The sequence below is a fragment of the Drosophila hydei genome, unplaced genomic scaffold, assembly GCF_003285905.1.
Source record: "Drosophila hydei strain 15085-1641.00,03,60 unplaced genomic scaffold, DhydRS2 tig00008122-arrow-pilon, whole genome shotgun sequence".
Classification (NCBI taxonomy): Eukaryota; Metazoa; Arthropoda; class Insecta; order Diptera; family Drosophilidae; genus Drosophila; species Drosophila hydei.
This window is the reverse complement of record NW_022045833.1, coordinates 1,262,641-1,288,689: the sequence shown is the minus strand read 5'-3', so window position 1 is coordinate 1,288,689 and position 26,049 is coordinate 1,262,641. Positions and strand designations below refer to the sequence as shown.

Genomic DNA, 26,049 nt, shown 5'->3' with positions numbered 1-26,049 from the left:
CTGTATTTGACACTTTATGTAGCAAAGAAAAGTTGCAGAAACAAGGTAAATTTAATGAATGAGCGGCGCGCGTTGAAGTTGATGTTTTTTGTGGATCGAAGCAGCGTGTGGCGTGTGGCGTGTGGCGTGCGACACGCAAAACCCAATTTTCTGTTCACATTCGAAGAGGAACAGCAAGCAAGAGAAGAGCTAAATTTAAAAGCCAGGGAAAAGCCAAAAAAAAATAAATCCACAAACAAACAAACAAACAAAAGGGGAAGCCGTCGCACGTCGAGGCCCTATCAATAGCCACACAATTAATTTCAAGTGGCAGAGCGAAGGCATTGCAATTCATCATCAAAAAAATAGACAAATTAAGGTAGAGTGAGTGAGAGAGAGGCAGATGAAAAAATTTATGTGCGACTTGCGGCGACCATTTGGTGCTAGTTCCGCTCAACCGGATTTCCATGCAGCGGCAGCTCACGTGACATAGTTAGCGTAGCAGGAGAGGAGCAGCGTCTGGCTGTTTGATGATATGAGCTCACGTCATAGCATAGCTAATTTAGCTATCTAATGAAAGGCGAGCAGCAGCAGCAGCAGCAGCTCGACAGGCCAACAGATACAAATTGCAAAGCATTTATAAATGTTTCACTTTGACTTGGAATTTAAAACTGAGGGTGGCAGCAGCACACCCACACACACACACACACACACACACACACACACACACGCACACACGCACAGCGTACACCTGTAAGCCGTTATAATTACATAATATGCGAGTGCAATGGCCATCAGCTGCAAGCAGCGTGCCCTTCAACCGAAGTGTATCTTTAAGATTGCTGCTTGTAGCTCGGCCAAGTTCGTCTGGAATTACACAATTAATCTTTGTTGCTGTTGCTGTTGCTGTAGCTGTGTTGACGCCGACACCAATTAAAATTATGTTATAATTATAGTTGGCGGCGCGCCTGGCCATCAAATTAGCCGCGCTGCGATGTGCTTTTCCTAAACTCATCAAAACTAATGAAAATATATATATTAAGTAAAAATGTTGTTAACCCACATATAATTAGACAATCATTAGGCCAACTCAGTTGCCTGCTTCGGCTTTAACTACAACTTTGATGGCCACCCAGCACGAGTTGCATATCGAAATTCAAGTTCAACTTGGATTTAAACGTAGGCGGCGTCTATGGTGAAAGTAGTAAAAATATTTATAGATAAAATACGATATATATATGTATATATCTGCAGCATAGAAATGTCAACAACAGCATTTTGTGGGCGAAACAGCTCAATAGCCAAAGCAATGTTGGCCAGAGTGATAAAATTTCTCGGCTGGCCGCAAAAAAAACAACAGCAACCAAATAAACCCCATTTAAATATTGCAGCTTTCAGCGAGCACAATTTCCGTCTCTCACACAAAAGCCGGAAGCATTCCACATTTGGTCAAAAAAAGAAAAATATAAAAAAAGCCGCCTGGCACAATGGTCAAGACAAGCAAACACAGAGACAGAAAGAGAGAGAGAGAGAGAGAGAGATAGAGCTACAGCAACAGATACTTTAACCTATTTAGGCAAAGAACAGCATTCTGTCTGGCCTCATTTGGCCAGTTCTTTAATTAGTTAATAAGTGTTGCGGTGCGAACTGCCGCTTAGCCAAGTTGGTCAGTTTTATGGCCCAGGCATTTGCATATGCGAGCAAACCTGTAGCTCGCCAATCACAATCAAAATCAACATCAAACAACGACAACAGCGTCGACGGAAGACATATATCATAGGTATTTACAGCTAGAGGCTAACTCAATCGTCAGTCGTCAATCGTCAATCGTCCGGCGTCAATCAGTTCGTTAGCGAGCAGAAGCTGGCAATTTCCTTTTGGACTATCTAATCATTTGTGCTTTAATTAAACACACATTTGCACACCAGCTAACTAACTAACTGGCCATTAATAGCTAGGCAAATACGCCGAGCCAGACAGCCAGCTGATGAACTTGTCAGACGCAATCAAAGACAATCAAAGAGACAGCCAAACTAAGAGTAGACAAAACACATATTGACTTGTTTGTGCCGCAATGAGACGAGCTTAAAGGGGCAATGGAAATGCAGATGAATCTAAATTTTAAATTGAGAATTTAAAATTTAAGAAAATCTGACTTTAAATTGTCGAAGTTTAACTACTTCAGGTCAAGTTAACTAAAATAAAGTGTGTTTTTTTTAGAGTTACATAACTTTGAGTTGGCACATTGCTTTGTTTGAGAACCCATTTAGCAATTGATTATTGCTTTTTGTTGTGTTTGGTGTGACATTTTATTATAGATAAAGCAAATATTTAATCAAAATAATGATTATGTTGAACAAAGCCATGGCAGTCAGTGGTCTCCAAAATGATGCGAGGTTTGTAAAATATTTTACTATAAATTGCGCTTTATATTGTAAAAATGTACTCTAAATTGCGCCTTATATTTATTATATATCTATTTAATTAAGCTAAAATTATTAATTTTTTATTATTATTATTATTATTTTTTTATGATTTAAACTTGTGAAACTCTAAGGAGAACAATCCGATATAAGATAAATGAAAGCTAAATAAAGCTTCAAGAGGCTTAGGGTATAAAAGAATGGCTTAAATTCATTTAAAAGGAAAATCAAAGCTAACTGAAAAGAAGCTCTTAAATAGCTTAAATAAGTTGAATTGTATTATTGTAGCTAGAAAGCTCGACTTAAAGCTTTAGATTGCAAGCTTTTTAGTTATATTTTTTTATATAAATTCCCATGCTGTGCAAGTTTACTAATCCGTTTTCAGTTATATGAAGCTTGCAGTGAGCTTTAAAATAATTAAAGTATAAAGCTTAAGAATTTCTTATGACAAGCATGACAAGTACTCAATTTTGAATGTAATGCAAGTATATTAGAATTAAAATGACAATATTATAAATACGATATTCATTTTCCAATAATATATATATATATATTATATTAATATTATATTATATATATTATAATATATATATTTTATATATATACAAATTATTATTTATATATACATATATACAAATTAAATAAAATACAGTAAAAGTAAAAGAAATGCCAATAAAAAAATTACTGCTTCATATAAGATGTTGTTTCTAGAAATTGCATTTCAAATTTATGAGGCTAAATTTCATCACTAAAATAAATAAAGATTCAGCTTAAGTCTTCAAAAATGAGCAACTTGACGAGCAACACTAATTCCCTGCAAGTATTTCTCACTTGTCAAGGATTTAGTCACTTTCAGCTCGTGTCATTAATCGCTGACAATTGCAAAGATAATGCACACGAGCTGTGCTTGACACAGGGCACACAGCTTGAGAGATGCTGGAGCTGCGCGCCACTTGAGACAGCAATAACAACAAGTTGTCGCTTTTCATTAAAAGTGACTTTATAGATGCATGTACAGGCATACAAATATGTGCACATAGTTATATTTAGGCATATGCTCTATGGTAACATCCCTTCAAACTGTTTGGGAGAATGTAAATGTAAATGTAAATCAGAGCAATATGCGCACGTTTTGTATGTTCAGATTCTGTCAAACAAGTTGGGCCGCTAATCTCATAGCGATCGTCGAACGACGTAGCCCACATAGGAAACAAAAACAAAAAGAAAAACAAAAACGACAGCAACAGCAACAGCCGCAGCAACAGCAACAGCAACAGTATCTACGGCCGGGGGTAGGGGCAGACGTGTATGCGTTTGTGCGCGACCGAATGTATCTTTTGGATACATTTGCTGCCGCTACAGAAATTAATACGTGCTGAACACTCCAACAGCGCACAACACAACACAACTCGCTCGACGAGTCGCGGCTGACGGGTCTAAAAGTTGAACAGAGTTGAGTCTGCGGTTGAGTCTGGGCGCCGGCGCGATCAGCTTTTCCGCACGTACCTTAAAGTACGTTGGCTTTAAGCATCTCAATCGGGCATCGGTATCGGTTTAGATATATATACACATATATTGACTACTCTATAGCCCATATCTTATCTCGTTTTGCTTTCGAAGAGACAACTCAAGTAAATGCGTGTGTTCGTTCCGCTTTGTAAAGCGTTGTCGTCTTTCATTACCATCCTCGCCGTGGGCGCTGCTCGTTGAGACTATGCGCGGGCGTACCGAATGTGTGTGTAAATATTTATATTGCAAAAAGTAGGAAAAGAAACTACAGAGAATACGAAATAAAGTTGTTAAATTATTATTATGGCTGCAAGCTAAATACCTGTACAGGTACAACAAAAAACCAGTGTAAACACGAAAATAAATAAAAATTATTCGAGTGCAAGTCTTGCAATTGTTTATGCAACATCAGCAGCAGCAACAAAGTGCAATTGTTTTTAACAATTTATGACCACAATTTGTGTATCTCAATATACGCAATAATAATGCCATTCATGTTTATTCAATCCAAATGCAAGCGCAACGAAGGCTAACTAAATTGCAAACAGAAAAAAATACTAGAAAAAAAAGACAGCTGCACAAACTCAGTGGATAAACTGCATTGCAATCAGAATTTAAAGGAATTTCCTAGGTTCGTATCTTGTTTATTTTACAATCTGATATTTTCATGCCTGCCCAAACAAACAGCTGTAAAATTAAGCAAATGCCAATTGCAAGAGATAAAACTCTATATAGTCATGCTCTCTCTTTACTCTATATGTGTAAGATACCGACTTTTTGACAGTGGGCAGCTCGAGAACTTGTTGGCAATTCAAGTTCAGCTTGCTTGACAGTGGGCAGCAGAAGAATTCGCTTCGCACTTCCGGCTAAATGAGTAATGGCAACAGCAATAACAAAATGACAAAATTAAAAAAAAAATTTCAAAAACTTTCAAAAATATTATATAAACATGCAAATACTCTCTAAGTCTAAATAATTAGGTTAAAATTGTATTTTTTCATCTCTTGTGTAAATATTAACAAAAAGTCCAATTCATTTGGATTTGCATAATTTGTATATTAACAAATGTCATTTTCTTTGAGTGAAATCTAAATAAATCGAAATAAAGTTGCAATCACTTAAGAGGTATGAACAACAGACACCCTGTAGCTGCTAGAAATTCTAGAAGTTGATGAAAGTAGAGCAAATAATAAAGTGAAAATATTAAATTAAATTTTGTGCATGTCATGAAATATGCACTGCCATAATCAGCAGTTTGTCATGTCTATTATTTACAGAAAACGAAAGACTTAGAGAAAACAAGGAATATATATTTCTAAACTTTCTCATAATTTATTACACAAAAAATCAGCAGATCAGCAGTTTGTCATGCCTTTTTACTTATAAGCAAAAGAGTATAAGAAACACTCTCAAATGACCTAGAGAACATAAGAACTGTATTTTAAAGCTTTCTCATAATTTATTTCACAAAAAGTATATGCAACATGAAATGTTCCCTGCCATATTCACTAGTTCAGCATGCCTTTAAAATGATCAGCGACAAAAAAGTTGAACAAACTCGGGGCATTCTTTGGGGCAACTTTTTGCCGCTCGAACGTAACTCAAAGAGTGCATGAAAAAGGAAAGTTGAAGAGCTAAATTCCAGCTATAATTAAGTTCGATTGGGTCACATTCTGCCTACTTTGCACTTTTTCTTGTTTCTCTTTTTTCTGCCCAAAGGGTATAAATGAGGCAAAGAAAAGGCGTTTGCAGCTCTGTGGCTATATGATGGATGGTTACATTTGGGTTGCTAAACGAAATGCCAACCAGTCGATAAATATTTACATAGCTCAACGCACAGCTAGGCAACAAGATAAATTGCTTTATCGGTGACAGTGACAGTCTCAGCTAAAAATGCAGTTGCCAATATGAAGATATATGTATAAAAATTATCATTAGCTAATTGGCGGTCGAAGGCAATCAAAATATTGAGATTTATGTGCGTTTCGCTTAATGAAAATTAATGATAAACCAATTAAAAAAAGATTGAAAAGAAAAATGCTTGTTAAGAGTTTACTTAGGGGAGCTAAGCGAATGTAATGCTTCGCGGGATGTTGCAAGAACCTTGGCGAAGGTCAAAGTGCGACGCGTTGCACACATGCCCAGGAGCATAAGCTGCGCTGAGTGCCTGCTGCTGCTGCTGCTGCTCTCTGAGGCACATCAAATACTAATAATGCTTATGGTTTATATTTTTTATGGATCAATAAGTTTGAGCGCGTGCGGCAAAGAGTTGGGCGCTGTGTGGCAGACAGCGCCATGAATAACACCAGCTGAGATCAAGGCGCTTTTAATAATCTTTAATAGGCTATATGCATGAGAGCGTGTTACTGCGAATGTGTGCAGCTTCCCTCTCCCCCCGCTCACTCTCTCTCTGTCTGTCTGGGTGTGCGTGGGCGTGCTGCAATAAAAATGCCACATGCCCCACACAGCTTGTGGCTAGGTGTCTGCATAGCCATGCTCATGCCGCGCTTATCAAAATAACAACAATTTTTTTATTTTATTATTATTTATCTTGCACACAACAACATAAAAACGAGCATGCGAACGTATGTGTGTATACTTTTATCTTTATTAATTTGATTGCCAACATCTAAAAGCTGCCCGCTGCCCGCTGCCGGAAAACTGACATTTCCATTTGGCTTTTTATTTTCACGCACATGCTGCCGTTCCGGGAAAACCCGACCAAAAGAATAACAAAACAAAATACAAACTTTAAAGCATTTATGCTTTTGTACATTTTGGCTTAGCACCTGTGGCTGTCTCACTCTCTTTTGAGATACCTTTTGCTCTTCTTATTTTGCAATTTAAAGTTTGCTAATTGTTGCCAAAAAAAGTTCCAAATGCATTTTATTTAATTTTGATATTTAACAATTTGAAAAATCTCGAAATTAATTCCAGCAATTAGCATAAAATACTTTTTGAAAAGTTGCGTATATATTTCAAGCTAATTTGGAACTGGAAAGTGGTACTAAAATGCCAGCTTATTTTAATTTAATTATACTTTTTTATATAAGAAAAGTATTTAAGATATTTTATTGCATTTGATGCAAGCTCTACACTTTATTAGTCATTTAACGACAAAGTATTGAAAAGTATTTATAGAAAATTATATTATATAAATTATAAAAATATATATTTAATATATTTGCATAAGTATAAGAAATTTTAACGGAAGAATAAGTGGGCCTCAAGGCAAACAGAAGCCAAATTATTATTATGGATTTTAATACATATTTCTAAATTCTTAATTTTTATTTAAATTTTTTATTTAAAATCCACTGTTAAAATATGAATATACTTTTTAAAATATGAATACTTTTTTCTACATATTTTTTAATTTATGTTTTTTCATCCACTAATTTTTTTATTTGCACTCAAATAAATAACAAAATAAATACAAAATATTTGCCTAGAAATATGTAAGCAAAATCATACATTTTTCAAAATCAAATGACAATTATTTGTGTAGCTTATCATCAGCGGCTTTAGCCAAAAACTGTCAATGTTGTATTGATTAGAGATAAGCCGCATTGAATGTGCTAAAAGCCTGGCGAGCTCAAGCGGTTTGCTCTACCATAACTTCTACATAGCAGACAGTAGATAAGCGCGTCACAGTCGCTATAAAAATATTATTGATGTATACAAATACATATATATCTATAAATATATATGTGTTATGTGTATGCAAATGTTTGTTATGCTCTGATAAGGTGCTAAATATAGTCGCGCACATCGAGGTGCTACTAAAAACCTCAAACATATAATATATAATTTATATATATTTGCTTTCTTTTCTTTACTTTTTGCCAAACACAACAAATTAGAGTCCAGTGAAATGGAATATTAAAGCTATTGGGAGCGCGGGGTTATGGATTTATATTTGAAACGTGCTGCTCATAAATTTACGCACGTTCAAACTCAAAACGTGCCCAAAATCTACACAAACAAATATGAAAGGGCGCCTACACAACACATGCAAATATCAAAATTTTGCCATCATTCTGATTATGTATACATATAAATACGTATACAATACATATGTTTGCCTGCTGTGTGCGTGTGCGTGTGTGTGTCAGTGTATTTAAGGCCTACAAACAACAACATTCAACGTATGAAAACATTTACAAATGCGACTCTGGCTGTTTTCCATGCCAATAAGCTTAATGCCAGCATTTGATGTCAATTACCATAAATACCCCACAAATTAAAATGTTATGGAAATGGGCGAATATTGAATACTCTTAAAGAAAAAATAGAAAATGTATAAGATTAACTAAAGGGAAAGTAACTAAAGTATGAGAATTGCATAGAGGGGTGATCGTTGTAACAGAGACTGAAGAAGAGTAGAAATGAAAGAAAGACAGAGACAGAGAGGGAGAAAGGCAGAGCAAAAAATGGGAGAGAGAGAGACAGAGAAGAACAGAGCAAAAGAGTGAGAGAGGGATAGAAAGAAATATAGACACAGAAAGAGAGAGAGAACGAACCGAGTGACTTAGATTATATAGAAATAAGTCAACTACAGTGTATACAGCAAAGAGACTTATATCTCAAGGCCATATCATAAAATTAACAACTGCAACTACAAATTCAGCTTGCCTATCAAATATTTCGCTTGAATCTTTCTTGACTTCAATTCTTTCTGCGTACTCGAGCTACAGTGCAGGACATAGTTAAGCGACCCACAGCAAAAGTATTCAATTGAGTAATAATATGCAACATGGCACGACAAATGGAGGCGTTGAATGTCGCCGCTTGAATTAGATACATCTGAGGCCCCGTTTAGCCTTGCCCCAGACATTTGTCAAGTTCAGTGCCATACGAATTGTTGCTGTGCTGCTTGGCAATTTGTGTTGGCAAATCCGCTAACACGTTCAACTTTGCCTTCGCTTGCCGCAAATTAGAAAAACAATTTTCCAGAAGCAACGAGAAACGAAAAAATCAAACAAACTTTCCAACAAGCAAAATCAATATTTGCACAATTGAAGAATTTAAAATTTGTTAGCTTGCAGCAAAGAGAGAAAAAAAGCAAACAAACAAAAACACACAAAGAATTTATCAAATAAAAATTGAGTTCAGCTGCGTTGCGTATGCTGAATTGATTTAAACAATGTTTGTTATTTGCCAGGCAAAAAAAAAGTTTTATTTTCTATACTTTTTTCCAACTCTCTCTCTCTCCTTACATTTGCATTTGGGTGCCAAAAGTCAGAAGCTGGCAGCCAGCGGAGCTACTCTGGCAGCGAGAACTTCAAAAGGTTTGCTATCCGCCATAAATGGTAAAAGCCAATTGCAAAAAAAAAAAATTTATCAAAGCAAATTTTAGATATATAAAAAACCGGCGAAAAGTGTTTTTGCGACAATCAGCCAGAGATAGGTAAATAAAATTGCAAAAGTTGGCCAGAGAAAATATTTTAAATAAAAAAAAGTCAGATGATACGATTGAAATTTGAATAGGAAGTTTCTTTATTACTATTTTGGGCATATCACAAAAAGTAATAAAACATAATTATAATGTCTTTATGCATTTAAAAATTCAGAACTATTCAACTATAATAGTTGAAAATGTTCCATTTTGATATGCGCGCTCGCCCATCAAATTTTATTAACTATTTTGTATGAATACCAAACGGAAATTGATAAATAATTAATGCGTTTTATAATTCAGCAAATGTAAGCAATACGCTTCAATACTATAAAGTGGGGGTATATTCAAGTCGTTCTTCGATTTGCTTAAGTGCAAAGTTTAACTCTGCTTATTATCAAGTTCACTTCAACTAAATACTTAAAGTTTCCTTTTTTTAGCAAGTTTCAATCAAAAATTAATTTTTTTTAGATATTTCAAAGCGAACTTTCATTTGCATTTTTGCTCTACGACCAACGTAAAATACTGCGGATGGAATTGAAGTATTTATAAAGTACTGTAGAGAGCGTGCTTCAGGCACAGTCAAAACAAATCGATTTTCTCCTGACCAGAGCTGTGTGTGTGTGTATTGGAAATATGTTATGTTTGGGTTTTTTATGCCTATGGCACACATGTTTATGCGTCCGATGCGGCACAGCGTGGCCTAATAAAATTTCAGTTAACGAAAATAAACGCGTTGAGCTATGCAGCCAACCAGACGCAACGGGGGCTTGGAGAGGGAAGCAGCAGAAGGCAGGATGTGGGGGAGCAGAAGGCGGGTAAAGCATATGGGGCATCGTGCCTTATAAACTTTAGCCGGCCAAAAAGCCAGCCTTACCACAAATTCTGAGTCCAAATAATAAATATTATGTTTATTTTGCTGGCATTTTGTGGGGAGCGCCTTATACACTGACAAAGGGTTAAAGTAGCTAAACGAATTTGTAGCTAATTTCATTTCTGGTATTACTTTTATGTGATTATATTATATATAGAATAAATATCTCATAAATATATTTTTTTGTTATTTTTCTTAAAACTTCTCTCACATATTGAAAGCATTTCTGTTAGAGTATTTCACTGTCTGTTCGCACAGTTGTATTCAACTTTTTCCTTCTGCCCTATGCTAATAATTCATTTTAAATGACTTTGTAACTATTTATTTAAGCCCTTGCTCAATGCCCTGCCCTCTGCTAAAGATTTAGCCTCTTTTTAGAATTTCTTCATGTTTTTGTTGGCCATTTTATGCCTTGTTGAAGCGGCGCAGTTTTATCGAGCGCACACGCGGCTTGCGCTTTTGTGACTTGACAATTTAAAATCGAAAATTTTATCACCCAATAACCCAGAAGTTTACTCCGCTTCACTTTGTAGCATCGTAAAAGGTACAGTGTATACAGCTACTGATGGTCTGGTCTCTTTCGTTGTTCGTTTTCGCTGACTCGGTTGCAACATAAATCATCATTTGTCAAGCGAATGTCCGGCGTGGACTAAGCTCGTTTAAACCAGCCCACTGGGTCAACTAAGCAATTTGTGGAGCATATTAAATGCCCATGAACCATCTACTACTGTCACTCACTCACTCACTCACTCACTCAGTCATTCATCAAGTTAGCATTTTTATTGCAATTTCGCTTGCTGCTCAATGAATATGTCAATCAGTTTCTGAATCGTATGAAGAACAAAACAGTTCATAAATATTCTATATGTCAAACGCGTTGCATTGTTCCCACGGAATTGGCATTAAATCAATATTAAGTAGCCGCCGCATTGGCTGCCTGGCGCCACTCAGTAAATGCCCTGCGTCATCCCAATTCGCGTGCTTGTCTCCAATGTCAAACAATCAGAGCTGCTGCCAAACATACACTGTGTGTGGGTGAAAATCAATCAGCATTTTGTGCGATGAACTTGTCAGGCAACAAGTTGAGCGGCTGCCACAGCGACAGCTGTTGCCGCATCCATTTCATATCCTGACAATTTTATAGCCGCAGCGTATCCTACAGCACCTCGAGCAGAACAAGGTAAAATTATATATAAAAAAGAACTTTGGCAGCTAATTATTTGCTCTGTCGCGCAGCGTTTAAAAATAGATCTCTCTCTCTTTAGAATTTGCTAAAAATGTCGAAAGTTGTGAATTTGTTATCAGGCAGTTGCCTAATGCCGCAACGACAGCGGCTAAGACCTGGGATTCAGGCGAAAGATAAAGTGTTTTGCGAGAGCGAAGCTAGGCATGAAATATGCAACGTTAATATTCAAGCTTTATATAGATATTATAAAGAAAGATTTAAGATAACTTTTAGGCTAAGATAAAGTAATTTTGGTTAATATGTAGGCTGAGGCTAGAAGCCTAGTCATTGAAGCTATAGAAAAAGCTTCAAGACTATTACTAACAGCCAGACTAAAAGCGATAATTACATAAATATTAATGAGCTTTAAGCTTTGATAAGCTTCTAAGTACCTTTAAGACTTGAGCCAAGTAAAGCATTAACCTTAAGCTCAAGATAAAAATTCAATGGATTTTAAGGCATGTTCTTTAGACTAAATTAGCTTTAAACTTTCTATGAACTTTTTTTAATAAAAAGCTCTGCCAACTCAGGCGCATATGACAATCACAAATAAAAAAGCTTTCAACTATAATGTGTTTTTAAGCTACTTGCCTCAAATTTAATTTAAAGCGGCTCAAGTTAGAGCCAATATCATTGATCAAAATCTAATGAGCTTTCAACTTTTTGTGAAATTTATTCCTCATTGACTAATGATTGAGTAGCAAAGCTTGGCATATATTCAATTTGTTTTATGTTACATTCATCTACTGCTACTTGGCTACGTTGCACACAGGCTGATTATGATTGGGCATATCAGCAAAGGCAATCGGAAGGAAGTTGACTTCAATTTGGCTGCCTGACTGCTTGGCGCATGCAATTGACAAAAAAAAAAACGAAAATAAATAAAAATAAAAATACACATATAAAAAAAATGCTTTCAATACAATAAGTAAACGTACACGCACAACAAATTTTCATATTTTACTTTGAGCTTGATGTATTTTTTATTGTTGTTGTTATTGACGAAAGCAACGCACATCCAATTTGAACAACAATTGGACGACTTGACTTGAGTTGGATTTACCTTAAGCATTTTCCGTTGCCAGCTGCAGCAGCCATGTGTGTGTGTGTGTGGGGGTGTATATAGTCGTAAAAAGGTATTGCCCTGCCCTTGAGCCTTTGCCTTGTGAGCAAGTCTTTGCAGTCGAAATGGGTAATCAGCTCTTCTTACATGATGCGGATTTCTTATTGTGATTTTGCTTTGAAATTTACATAATGTGGCACTGTCTTGGTTGCTGTCACGTCGTTATGTCAACACACACACGCACACTCATATAGCATCTTTAGCATACAGGAAATGCGCACTACTCCCCATTCACAATTCACAATTTGTTTAAAGTGACTGCTCGGGGGTAGCTGACAGACACAAACAAAACTAATTTATGCAACAGAGAGAGAGAGAGAGAGAGAGAGAGACGGACAGAGTTAGACTTATAAGAGACAAACAGTCAGTCAGTCAGTCAGTCAGACAGCGCACACACCTTGAATTGTCTAGGGCCAAGATGTTGGACCCTTTTTCTGGCATTTGCATTTAAAAGAGCTGTCTTCGCTGCGGGCTTAACACCTCCAAACAGTCTCATCTCCTCCGAGCTGTGCAAACAATTAGCTGCCTGTTTACATGAATTCACAAGATGCTGGAGCCTGCGCTGGCGTAATTAGCAACGCCGCTCAGCTCGAACGTGTTTTTGTTTTGGGGCGCAAGCAAGCAGGAAGGAGGCGTGGCATTGGCTACGACTGCCGACTCTGGCTTGAAGAATAGTTGGGAGCAATTGTTTGTCTGTTTGCTGTCACCTTGGCAGCAACTAAGTCAACAACAAAAGCAGACAGCAGCAAATCAGCTGCACATCTGACAGCAACGACAACAGCAGCAGCAGCAGCAGCAGTTGCAGTTGTAGTGGCAGTTGTAGATACAAATACCCTAATGCAGATGCAGATACTTTTATAGCTAAAGAAGCTGCATACTTGTATGCCCTGTAGTTGTTGGCAAAATGGGTATGCGAGGAATTACAGCTGCAGCTCAAGACAAGAATATCTTGAAGCTACACATTTTATTTATTTAAAAATTTTTTTTGTTTAATATTTTTATGAATTTTTTTAAGCTAAAAATTTTAAGTATTTTATACATTATTTTATAATTTTTCTATGAATTTCTTGAAGCTACAAATTTGATTTAATTTAAATATTTTTTTGTCATTTTTTTAGTAATTTCTTGAAACTACAAATTTTATTTAATTTAAATATTTTTTTGGTAATTTTTTTGAAATTAAATTAGCTGTTTTTAAAGATTTTCTTTCAAGCTTAAATTTAGGTTAGGTATATATGTATATATATGGATAGTATATGCCTATTAAGTAGAATATTATTCTACTTCATAATCATATACTGTAAAATATATTAAAATATATTCTACTTCATGTAGAATATATGATTATGAAAAAGAATATGATAAAGGCGTATACTGTCCAAAAGAATATATAATAAAAAAAAAAGTTTCTAAACTTTGCTCAGAATGCTTAAATGAGTTAAGAACATAATATTTGGATGTCTTTCCCATTTTATGTAAACCCTAACAAAGTTGGAAAAAAAGCTGGAAAATTGTTTAATGAGGAAAAAAGCTAGATTTATATATAAAAATATATGTAAAATGGAGTATATGTAATTCCAGAAGTTAAGTCCATATACGATTGTTTAAGAACTCAGAAAATTAATAATTATATATAATATATTATATAATATAACATAATAAAATATAATATAATATAATATAATATAATATAATATAATATAATATAATATAATATAATATAATATATATAAAATAATGGAAAGGAAACTCAGCTAAAAGCAGCTCGCTCCATAAGTTGAAAGTCTGCTTAAATATTGTTCACAGCCTGCAAATGCTTAGCCCAGTTTCAGTACAGGGTAAACACAAGTCGAGCGCTCTTCACACGCTCTACACATATTTGGCGAGGTTTTCTTTTGTGCTGCTGCTGCTGCTGCTGTGGGTTTTAGCCCGCATATAGTACTCGCTCTTATGTTACATTTAGATTTGCATTTTTATTTAGCGCATAAGTGCAGTCTCCTCGCTTTTGCCCAGCACCTGTCTGCCTGCGTTGAAAGAATGCATTCCACTTTTTGTTTCAGCTTGTGCATTCATTATGCTTAAGAAGAACAAGAGCGTCATCTACTTGTGCCTGACTGAGTTTTTATTATCATATATTCCCTTTGTTGGCCATGCAGCCATAAAATTCACATGATTCGTCGGCAGCAGCAGCAGCCCAAGGTCAGTTTTAAGGAATGTGGCAAAAACAAAAGGAAAAGAAAACATCTGAATGGGCAGGTGTTAAATATATAAAACACGCACCTCTTAAATGTCAATTTTAATTTCGTCCACACTTTGTGTAAATAAAACGCAATGCACATAATTAAATAAGCGTCAACTGGAAAATATTTGTTGGTAGCGCGAATGCAGCGCTTAAGCCCGCCTGTTGCTGTCAGCTACAGTCCACAAAGACGAAACCATAATGGACAGTAAAAGGACACACACACACACAGATACAGAGAGAACAGCATGCTGCAACAGGAGCTTAAAGCAACGCACAGTGCCAATAATTGCGTTTGCTTTGAAAGCAAAGTTGAGTGAGCACTTCACACAGTTAAACCGAGAACTGAAAAGAGAATTTATAATCACTTAGGCGACATCAAATAATAACATTTATCTTGCGATTTATTCCGTTAGAATGCACTTGCAGTATAAGCAGATTACAAAATTACAAAAGCTATTACACTTATTACAAATTCTAAGACTCTGCTTAGCTAGACTGGCGTCTCACTTGCTGGTAGACATAGAATTTGATTTAAATATATAGAAAATATATCAACAGAGATATATAAGCTAATATCTCTTTTAAGCAGTATAGGAATTGGTTTAGGCTCTATATATTAGCAGACCAAATAAGAGCCATGCCAAAAGAAATTGCTATTAAACAAAAATAAATTCAGATATTTTCTTGATTTTTGTTTTATTTTTTTGCAAGCTAAATTCATGCCATTTTGCACGAGTTAGTATATCATTCAAATAACTGCCTTAACTTGGCTTTAAGCTTATGCTCTCAGTTTGCATGACTTCGAAGTTCACTTTTAGAGATTTCTGATTTTTGTTTAAGGCTATTTGCAATAGATACTCTCTATCTTCAAATTTGCATGTTGGCTTAAGATCCAACAGCTTATACTCATGCTAAGACCTCCCACTAGAGCCCAAGTAGCAATTGCCCCATGGATTTCACCTTACCCAAAACAATTCATGATGAAATGCAAAATTCAAATTGTATATTTGAGCAGTTGAATGCTATCTTCAATACTTAAGTACTTAATGATGAATTGCTATAGCAAAAAGTATCACGCAACAATTTCATTTTACCTAAACAAGACCAATCTACATTTGATTAAATCAAAAGCAAAAAAACTGAAAATGAAACAATTTTAAATTAATTTTCTTAGCTTCAGTTGGCAGACGAAGCCAAACAGATATTTTGTTTACAAATAATTCAAGTTTTGAGGCTTATTTTGTATTCCTTTCTTATCACATTTGCTAATGCTAATGTGATGCTGCTGTTATGTGGGCCTACATGATAAGCATTTTTGTTGGACAACCTGTTGAGTTCGTACACTAAACTTGTATTTGTTAACACTAGACGTAAGTGACCGGTTCGCCTGATAATAACAGCTATCGCAAAACACATACTAGAGCTGACTGTGGGGCATCAGTATGACTGTCAGCTTCAGCCCAATCACAACAAACGCATTTTGCCAACTCATGCTGAGTTACAAACATTGAGCATAAAATACGCTGCGAATTTCCAAGCAGCGATTAGTATTTGCCGCACAGTCCCACAGAACTGAACACAAAATGCTGTTTTTCATATATTTACTGAGCGTCATATCAGCGTTGCTGGTGTACTTGGTGCACCGCAACATGAACTATTGGAAGAGCCGGGGCATACCTCAGGAACCACCCCATCCGATCTATGGCAATGTCGTCGGCTTCAGGAAAACTCGCGTACTGAACGATCTCATGATTGAATACTACAACAAGTTCCGAAACACCGGACATCCATTTGTGGGTTTTAGCTTTGTTCAAAAGCAAAGCGCATTCATCATGGACATCAAGCTGGCCAAGAATATTCTCATTAAGGACTTCACGAACTTCGCCGATCGTGGACAGTTCCACAATGAACGCGATGATCCCCTCACTGGACATCTCTTCAACTTGGATGGCAAGCGCTGGAAGGAGATGCGTCAGAAGCTGTCACCCACTTTCACATCTGGCAAGATGAAGTTCATGTTCCCAACTGTCATCAAAGTGTCCGAGGAATTCGTTAAGGTTATGCTGGAGGAAGTCCCAGATAAGACTGGAGGAGCCATCATTGAAATCAAGGATCTGATGGCGCGCTTTACTACGGATGTGATCGGCACAGTTGCCTTTGGCATTGAGTGCAACACCCTTCGCAATCCCATCACTGACTTCCGTAAAATGGGCCAAAAATCGTTCACTGACATGCGACATGGAGTTCTACTCACTGCATTTCAGTTCAGTTTTCCGAATCTGGCAAAAAAACTGGGCATGCGCATGATTCCCGAAGATGTTCACCAGTTCTTCATGAGTTTAGTCAAGGAGACGCTCGCGATCAGAGAGAAGGAAAATATCAAACGAAATGACTTTATGCAAATGTTAATTGAATTGAAGCAGAAAGGAAGCTTTACGATGGATAATGGCGAAGTAGTTACGGGATTGGATGTTGGAGAGCTGGCAGCTCAGGTCTTTGTCTTCTACTTGGCTGGCTTTGAGACCTCTTCATCCACCATGAGCTATGCTCTATATGAACTGGCGCAACATACCGATATTCAGGATAAACTAAGGGAAGATATTGAGAGTGTTCTGCAGCAACACGATGGAAAACTGACCTATGAAAGTATAAAAGCTATGCAATACGCGGATCAGGTGATTTCTGGTGAGTTAAAACCCGCAGTTGGCGCTTAGTGAAGTCATAATTATGCTACATATCTGCTTCAATAGAAACCCTCCGGCTATACACTATAGGCCCTTTCCTCGAAAGGAAAGCTCTTAATGACTATGTTGTACCTGGTCATCCCAAATATGTCATAGAGAAGGGAACTCAGGTTGTGTTGCCCGCCGCTGCCTATCACCGGGATGAAGACCTCTATCCAGAGCCGGAGAAATTCGATCCGGAACGTTTCTCGCCGGAACAGGTGGCAGCTCGCGACTCTGTTGAGTGGCTGCCCTTCGGCGATGGACCCAGAAATTGTGTGGGAATGCGCTTTGGCCAAATGCAAACACGCATTGGGCTGGTCCAGCTCATAAGGAACTTCAAGTTTACAGTGTGCGATAAAACTAATATACCCCTTGTATACGATCCCAAGTCGCTAGTAGTGGGCACTATTGGCGGCATTTATTTGCGTGCTGAGCGTGTTTAGAATTCAAAGGTTGTGAGTTGTTTACGCAAGATTTGCCAAAGATATTCGTTGTTTTGCCAAAGCAAACAAACTGCTTTAGCTAGTTGTTGAAACTTGTAATTTGCATATTTGTTAAGTTGTAGCTTTAAAATATTAGTTTGTGATAATAAAGCTGGAAAGCCTTTTAGAGGAGCTTTCTCAAAGTTGCATGAGAAGTAGAAAAACTTTCTATGTGAGTGGGAATGTGTTTTGGCTAAAGACTGATTTATAACAGCAAGTGTGATCAAACTAATATACCCCTTATATGCCATTGGCAGCATTTATGTGTTGTGTTTAGAATGCGAATGAGTTTGGAATCTATTAAATATATTTTAAATATTCATCAACGAATGGGCGATCACATACCTGTTTTGCCCTGACTACTTTCGCTCTCCGTAACTCAACTCTCATTGCCTCAAATTCTTATCATCTATTAAAGACATTTATAACTAATTTACAGACAGCTTTGATAGCGAGTACGTCGACTACTTATAAAATATATAGAGATATGAAGTACACAAAATTATCATATTAGCTGTTTCGTGCTTGTAATAAACGAGAGAGAATATAATACCAGCAGATTGCGTTGTATTCGGGCAGTGCTCGATTGGAAGTCGTTGAGAGCTGAGCACGAAATGTTGTTTCTCATATATTTGCTGAGCGCTATATCAGCGTTGTTGGTGTACATTGTGCACCACCAAATGACCTATTGGAAACGCCGAGGAATACCGCAGAGCCCACCATATCCGATCTATGGCAATGCTCTCGGATTCCGAAAGACTCACACACTGAGTGATATCATGATAGGATACTACAACAAATTCCGAAAGACCGGCCATCCCTTTGTGGGCTTCGCCTTTATTCAAAAGCAATGCGCATTCATCATGGACATCAAGCTGGCCAAGAATATTCTCATTAAGGACTTCACGAACTTCGCCGATCGTGGACAGTTCCACAATGAACGCGATGATCCCCTCACTGGACATCTCTTCAACTTGGATGGCAAGCGCTGGAAGGAGATGCGTCAGAAGCTATCACCCACTTTCACATCTGGCAAGATGAAGTTCATGTTCCCAACCGTCATCAAAGTCTCCGAGGAATTCCTTAGGGTTATGATGGAGGAAGTCCCAGATAAGACTGGAGGAGCCATCATTGAAATCAAGGATCTGATGGCGCGCTTTACTACTGATGTTATAGGCACATGTTCTTTCGGCATAGAGTGCAATACTCTTCGTAATCCTAAGACGGATTTCCGTATAATGGCAAATAAATCTCTAACTGAGATGCGCCATGGCCGTGTCTTGAGCGCTTTTCAGTTCAGCTTTCCGAATCTGGCAAGAAAACTGGGCATGCGCTTGATTCCCGAAGATGTTCACCAGTTCTTCATGAACTTAGTCAAGGAAACAATCGCACTTAGAGAGAAGGAAAATATCAAACGAAATGACTTTATGCAGATGTTAATTGAATTGAAGCAGAAGGGAAGCTTTACGATGGATAATGGTGAAGTAGTCACAGGATTGGATGTTGGAGAGCTGGCAGCTCAGGTCTTTGTCTTCTACTTGGCTGGCTTTGAGACCTCTTCATCCACCATGAGCTATGCTCTATATGAACTGGCGCAACATACCGATATTCAGGATAAACTAAGGGAAGATATTGAGAGTGTTCTGCAGCAACACGATGGAAAACTGACCTATGAAAGTATAAAAGCTATGCAATACGCGGATCAGGTGATTTCTGGTGAGTTAAAACCCGCAGTTGGCGCTTAGTGAAGTCATAATTATGCTACATATCTGCTTCAATAGAAACCCTCCGGCTATACACTATAGGCCCTTTCCTCGAAAGGAAAGCTCTTAATGACTATGTTGTCCCTGGTCATCCCAAATATGTCATAGAGAAGGGAACTCAGGTTGTGTTGCCCGCCGCTGCCTATCACCGGGATGAAGACCTCTATCCAGAGCCGGAGAAATTCGATCCGGAACGTTTCTCGCCGGAACAGGTGGCAGCTCGCGACTCTGTAGAGTGGCTGCCCTTCGGCGATGGACCCAGAAATTGTGTGGGAATGCGCTTTGGCCAAATGCAAACACGCATTGGGCTGGTCCAGCTCATAAGGAACTTCAAGTTTACAGTGTGCGATAAAACTGATATACCTCTTGTATATGATCCCAAGTCGCTGGTACTTGGCACTGTTGGAGGCATTTATTTGCGTGCTGAGCGTGTTTGAATTTCGAATACAATTGTAATCAACATTGCTGTTAACTTGTTTGTTAAAATATAATCTGAAGAACGAACTTTTAAGAGAGTGTTTTTTATATGAGCTGAGCTTAAACCGGCTTGGCTATTTAAGGTGAGCGAAATACCAATGCTACATAAGCTTTTTTACTCTCTAGTCTGGGTTGACTTTTTATGAAATAATAATGTAAAAAAGCTTTAAACAAAAATGTACGAAATGAAATTAATAAAAAAATAGTTTGGTGATATTATGAAATTATGCTAGGAACTTCAACAACTACTATCTTGAAAACGAAATGCATTGCCAAGCAATATCAGCTGAATCACGGTGATATCAGACGGCCAACGAGAGTCAATAAATTGCAAGTGGTTGGCGCCGAATGCGCTCAGTACTGAAACAGAAGTCGGCGAGAACTGATCACAAAATGTTGTTACTTATATACTTGCTGATCGCTATATCAGCATTAGTTGCATATTTTTTGCACTACAATATGAACTATTGGAAAAGCCGTGGCATACCTCAGGATCCTCCGCATCCCTTCTATGGAAACATGGTCGGATTCAGAAAGAATCGTGTTCTTCATGAAATAATAGAGGAATACTATATCAAGTTTCGAAAGACTGGTCATCCCTTTGTGGGTTTTAATTTTCTACAAAGACGAAGTGCTTTTATTATGGATATCAAGCTGGCCAAGAATATTCTCATTAAGGACTTCACGAACTTCGCCGACCGTGGACAGTTCCACAATGAACGCGATGATCCCCTCACTGGACATCTCTTCAACTTGGATGGCAAGCGCTGGAAGGAGATGCGTCAGAAGCTATCACCCACTTTCACATCTGGCAAGATGAAGTTCATGTTCCCAACTGTCATCAAAGTGTCCGAGGAATTCGTTAAGGTTATGCTGGAGGAAGTCCCAGATAAGACTGGAGGAGCCATCATTGAAGTCAAGGATCTGATGGCGCGCTTTACTACTGATGTTATAGGCACATGTTCTTTCGGCATAGAGTGCAATACTCTTCGTAATCCTAAGACGGATTTCCGTATAATGGCAAATAAATCTCTAACTGAGATGCGCCATGGCCGTGTCTTGAGCGCTTTTCAGTTCAGCTTTCCGAATCTGGCAAGAAAACTGGGCATGCGACAGGTTCCGGAAGATGTTCACCAGTTCTTCATGAGCTTAGTCAAGGAAACAATCGCACTTAGAGAGAAGGAAAATATCAAACGAAATGACTTTATGCAGATGTTAATTGAATTGAAGCAGAAAGGAAGCTTTACGATGGATAATGGCGAAGTAGTCACAGGATTGGATGTTGGAGAGCTGGCAGCTCAGGTCTTTGTCTTCTACTTGGCTGGCTTTGAGACCTCTTCATCAACCATGACCTATGCTCTATATGAACTCGCCCAACATACCGATATTCAGGATAGACTAAGGGAAGATATTCGGGATGTTCTGCAGCAACACGATGGAAAACTGACCTATGAAAGCATCAAAGCCATGCGATACTTGGATCAGATTATTTCTGGTGAGTTCACTAGCTCCACTGGACTTTAAAAGGCGCTCAACTAAGCTGTGCATTTGTTCTAATAGAAACCCTCCGACTATACACCATTGTGCCTTTCCTTGTGAGACAAGCACTTAATGACTATGTTGTACCTGGTCATTCCAAATATGTTATAGAGAAGGGAATGCAAGTAATCCTGCCCGCACCAGCTTATCATCGGGATGAAGATTTTTATCCGGACCCCGAGAAATTCGATCCGGAACGTTTCTCGCCCGAACAGGTGGCAGCTCGCGACTCTGTTGAGTGGCTGCCCTTCGGCGATGGACCCAGAAATTGTGTGGGAATGCGCTTTGGCCAAATGCAAACACGGATTGGCCTAGCCCAGCTCATTAGGAACTTCAAGTTTACAGTTTGCAATAGAACTGAAATACCTCTTAAGTATGATCCCATGTCTTTTGTGTTGGCCTCAGTTGGCGGCATTCATTTGCGAGTAGAGCGTGTTTAGGTGGCAATATGTAAATGTGCTCTGAGCCACGTTATTAGGTGACAAAGTAGATGGCGATGTGGTCATACATGTTTGTATCAGCACGCATTAGGTCTAATGACATGTGGCGTCTGTCTTTATGTAAATGTGGGTGTTATTACTATATATAATTAAATAATGAACCTGTTGAGAAACTTTTCAATGCCCTGGCTTAACTGGCTATCATTCTGCTTGTAGTAAAGGTAATTTAAAAATTTTCAATATATCTTTGAGCCACTTTAACTGATAAAAATTTTGATAACAGTTTTAAATGTGTTTTTGCTTTTGCAGTCACAATAATTAAATTGTTATGCCTCAAGAGCCATCCAGATAGTTAGATTATAATAACTGTAATCAGAGGAATTTACAGAACAATAGTCTGATAGGCTGTCAAACTATAAATAGACTTCTTGTTGCTACGACAGGTGTTTCGGTATGGCAAAGGTTTTTATATTGATTTCAATTTAAGTTCATGAACTATGCTCAGCTTTGCAGAGAACTTTCTGAGATGGAAACATTGAAAAAGTTTGATTATTTTTCATCATTGATGCTCTACTTTTTCGCTCACTTTATCTGTGAAACATTTTCTTATTCTCTGTGTAATTTTATTATATCAGATTTTATATTTGCATGTTAAGCTCCACGAACTTTTATCAAAACGCAGAGAGAAAAAACCAAATTCTTTTTCGTTTTGGCATTTTATCTGTTCAGCGTTTTACGCTTGAACTATTTTAGTTATTTACATTCGAATTGGCACTGAATGCTTTAAAGCATCTTCCACTAACCGAAATACTCTCACATGCACATAGTTTGCGTTGCATTAAATTCCTTACAAATATCTATATATATATATAGCGTAATCTATGCATGGGAAGCGCAACTATATGTGTGGCTCACTTTGACTACATATTTTCCATGCCGAAGTCAATTTAATGGAAATATTCTTAAAATTTAGGTCACGTCTGCGTAAATCAAACTATTTAAAATTCGTTCCACATTAAAATCGTATTTTAATTATGCATGCGAAGATAAAGTGTTTCTGTTTTCATCATGTTTTTATCTAATATCAACGCAACATGCAACTCGTGGAAAATGAGGCGTGTGCAAAGAACTGAAAAGCTGCATTAAGCTTCTTTTTTTTTGCTGTATATCCCAAAGGCGTGGAAAAATTCTATTAATTGTGCCATTTTCTAACGGCTCAACTAAAAATGTCATTAAAAACGAAGTTCACACGTTTTGCGTTGGTCGCACACATTAAAAACATTTAAATGGGTTTCATATACCCCAAGCTGTGCTCAAGAAGAGGCGTTTTTAAGTAATATATATTTATATTTATATATATATATTTTTTTTATATATACACATTGATTCTCTTGAATTATTCATATCAAGAGATTTTATAAAAAGAAATTATATGAATGCAAAATTGTTTCTCTAACATTTTTTTGCGCAGTTTGAAAGCTGAAAACAAGATTTTACAGGCTAACAAATGCAGCATGATAAGTCCATTAATAAGAGCAATAAAAGGAATATTGGCTTAGCTAACAAACGTGTAACAGGCAGAAAAAGGCGTGGCAGACATCATTCTTACTATGTATCAATAGCTAAATTGATTTAGCGCTGTCTATCTGTTCCTACTGCTCGTAGATCTCGGCAGCTGTTAAACTGAGAGATTGAAAATTCTACTCGACTCAGCTCTTCTAGCACGCACAGCTCAAGTTGCTTTTAAAACATTGACAGCTTTGAGCATTACTATGAAATTGCTTAAATCCAAAATCAAACTTAAAATATTTGAGTGTCTCTCGCCACAAATTTGTTATGTAGATACGGCTGGAGTATAAAACAGATATTGAGCATGCCATTTATGGACACCTGCTCCAATCGCTCTCACAATCAGAATCCGAACATAGAATGCTTGCAGTATTTTAGGGTATTTCTTAGTTGAGCAGTTCCTAGCAGTCGCTTTTTATTTGTTGACATATTTAAATACTTTGCAATTATTCAATGTAAATAAAAAGAAAGTATTTAAAAAAATTCTATAAAAATATTTTTTTATTTCTATAAAAATAATTTTTTTTATTTCTATAAAAATATTTTTTTAACTGTAAATTAACTGTATTTTTTCCATATATTTTATTTTCACAGAAAATTTTTATTTAAATTATTTTTAACATTTAATTATGCAATCATAGACTAATGAAATGCAAAAAAAAAAAAAAAACAATAGACACAAGCATAAAGAGTGGAATAATAAATAATCAAAAAAGCGCATTGAATAAATCAACTGTATACCAGAAATATACCGAGCATATGTTATTCACGTGTTTGTTGTTAAACAAAATACGTTTTAAAACAATTTCGTTGCTGCTTATGCAAATCATTGTTAGTATCTTACAGAGACACGCAATCCGTTCGTGAAATGCTTGAGCCGCTGCTTACTCATTGCGAACAGTCAATGACTTGTTTTCTGGACTTGTGCTCCACCTTCAGTCAAAAAACCGACTGAAAACAAATTAATTACTAGTCTTGAGTTGGTTTTGTTGCGTTTTTTGTTGAACCCACAAAGCACTTGCCAGTTAGAGAGTGAAAAACGAAATGAGAAATAAATCAAACAAGAGCAATGAGCAGCCAGAAAGCAGCAAGCAGCAGGCAGCAGGCAGCAGCTGTGAAGAGGGCAGGTTATTCAACCTTAACATTGGCAACACCTTCGACAAACTGACTTGACTAAGTTGCATACCAGAAACAGTTGCTTAATTAAAGGAAGACTTTGACTATCACATTTACTCAGTTGCTGCAAATGAGTTCAACGCTGAATCAACGAGGGAGATGGGGGAGTTTTAGTAATTGCAATGTACGTTGTCAATTACACTGTGAGAAAATAGCTGTCATATTTTGCATACATGTTAATCTGATTCAAACGAAGGCATTGTTAAAAAAAACTAAGAAAAAATTGAATAACTTTTTATATATTTTAATAATTAAAGAAAAAATATATAAAAAAAATACTTTAAAAATAAATATTAAAAAAAATAAAACAGAAATAAAAAATAAATTTGAATAATATAAAATTCAATTATAATAAAATAAAACAAGGTAAAAATAAAGAAATTAAAAAAAAATAATATAAAAAACAAGAACTATAGAAAAAATATTTTTAATATAAAAAATAATACAAGAAAAATAAATAAATGAAAATAAATAAAATAAAATTATATTTAAATTGATTCAACATGTAATAGCTATAGCTTAAGCTTATCACATTGCTTTAAAATACCAAAAATTTTTATTAAATAATTTAATATTTGTATAGATAACAATAGGGTAATATTGAAAGACAAAAGATATGTATTTTATATACTCTAGCTTAAACAGAGAAACTAACTATAATATATTACTTAAGAAGAGCCTAGGAGATTCATATTTATATTTGAAAGACTAGCAGAAATTAGCTTCTATACCCAAATATGTTTTAGCAAAATTTCCTCAAGTTCTTTACATGAAATTTCGCACAGTGCAAGCTGCTTGTCCCCAAACGCATTTCATATTCGATTTTCGATTAGAGCGCACGCATCAAGCAACGCAATCATGACTATTGCCTTAGCCACAGGCCAGAAGCAAAATTAGTTGCAAGTGCAGCAACTGCTGCTGCCAGCTGCTGTCAGAGACGGAAGTGTTGGTCAGACGAGCATGTAGCTCAGCAGTTGGGCATTTGGCCAGTTGGCTGTAGGTGGATCGACTACTACTCCCCCCTTATGTCAATGGATTAATTGCATTTGCCTGCTGAAGTAGCCTAGCTGCCGCAGTGAAAGCTGCAACAATGCGAGCAGAGCT

General features: G+C 36.8%; 5 protein-coding genes across 5 annotated transcripts in view; 4 read left to right on the top strand and 1 right to left on the bottom strand.

The window, feature by feature from the left end:
* The window catches only part of LOC111601122 (rap guanine nucleotide exchange factor 4), a 63,692-nt gene that overhangs the window by 11,301 nt on the left and 26,342 nt on the right, over window positions 1-26,049 (top strand). The window lies entirely within an intron of this gene.
* Window positions 1-26,049, bottom strand: part of LOC111601628 — a 60,108-nt gene that overhangs the window by 31,695 nt on the left and 2,364 nt on the right. The window lies entirely within an intron of this gene.
* Window positions 16,304-17,999, top strand: LOC115483365 (cytochrome P450 6a2-like). Its single transcript, XM_030225056.1, has 2 exons — window positions 16,304-17,458; window positions 17,524-17,999. Exons 1-2 carry the CDS (start codon window positions 16,357-16,359, stop codon window positions 17,940-17,942), a joined length of 1,521 nt encoding a protein of 506 aa, XP_030080916.1. The 5' UTR covers window positions 16,304-16,356; the 3' UTR covers window positions 17,943-17,999.
* Window positions 18,546-20,243, top strand: LOC111601324 (cytochrome P450 6a2). The gene is made up of 2 exons (XM_030225057.1): window positions 18,546-19,697; window positions 19,763-20,243. The coding sequence occupies exons 1-2, from the start codon at window positions 18,596-18,598 to the stop codon at window positions 20,179-20,181; spliced, it is 1,521 nt and encodes a 506-aa protein (XP_030080917.1). The 5' UTR covers window positions 18,546-18,595; the 3' UTR covers window positions 20,182-20,243.
* LOC111603516 (cytochrome P450 6a2-like) lies at window positions 20,590-22,464 on the top strand. Its single transcript, XM_023321140.2, has 2 exons — window positions 20,590-21,716; window positions 21,782-22,464. Exons 1-2 carry the CDS (start codon window positions 20,615-20,617, stop codon window positions 22,198-22,200), a joined length of 1,521 nt encoding a protein of 506 aa, XP_023176908.2. The 5' UTR covers window positions 20,590-20,614; the 3' UTR covers window positions 22,201-22,464.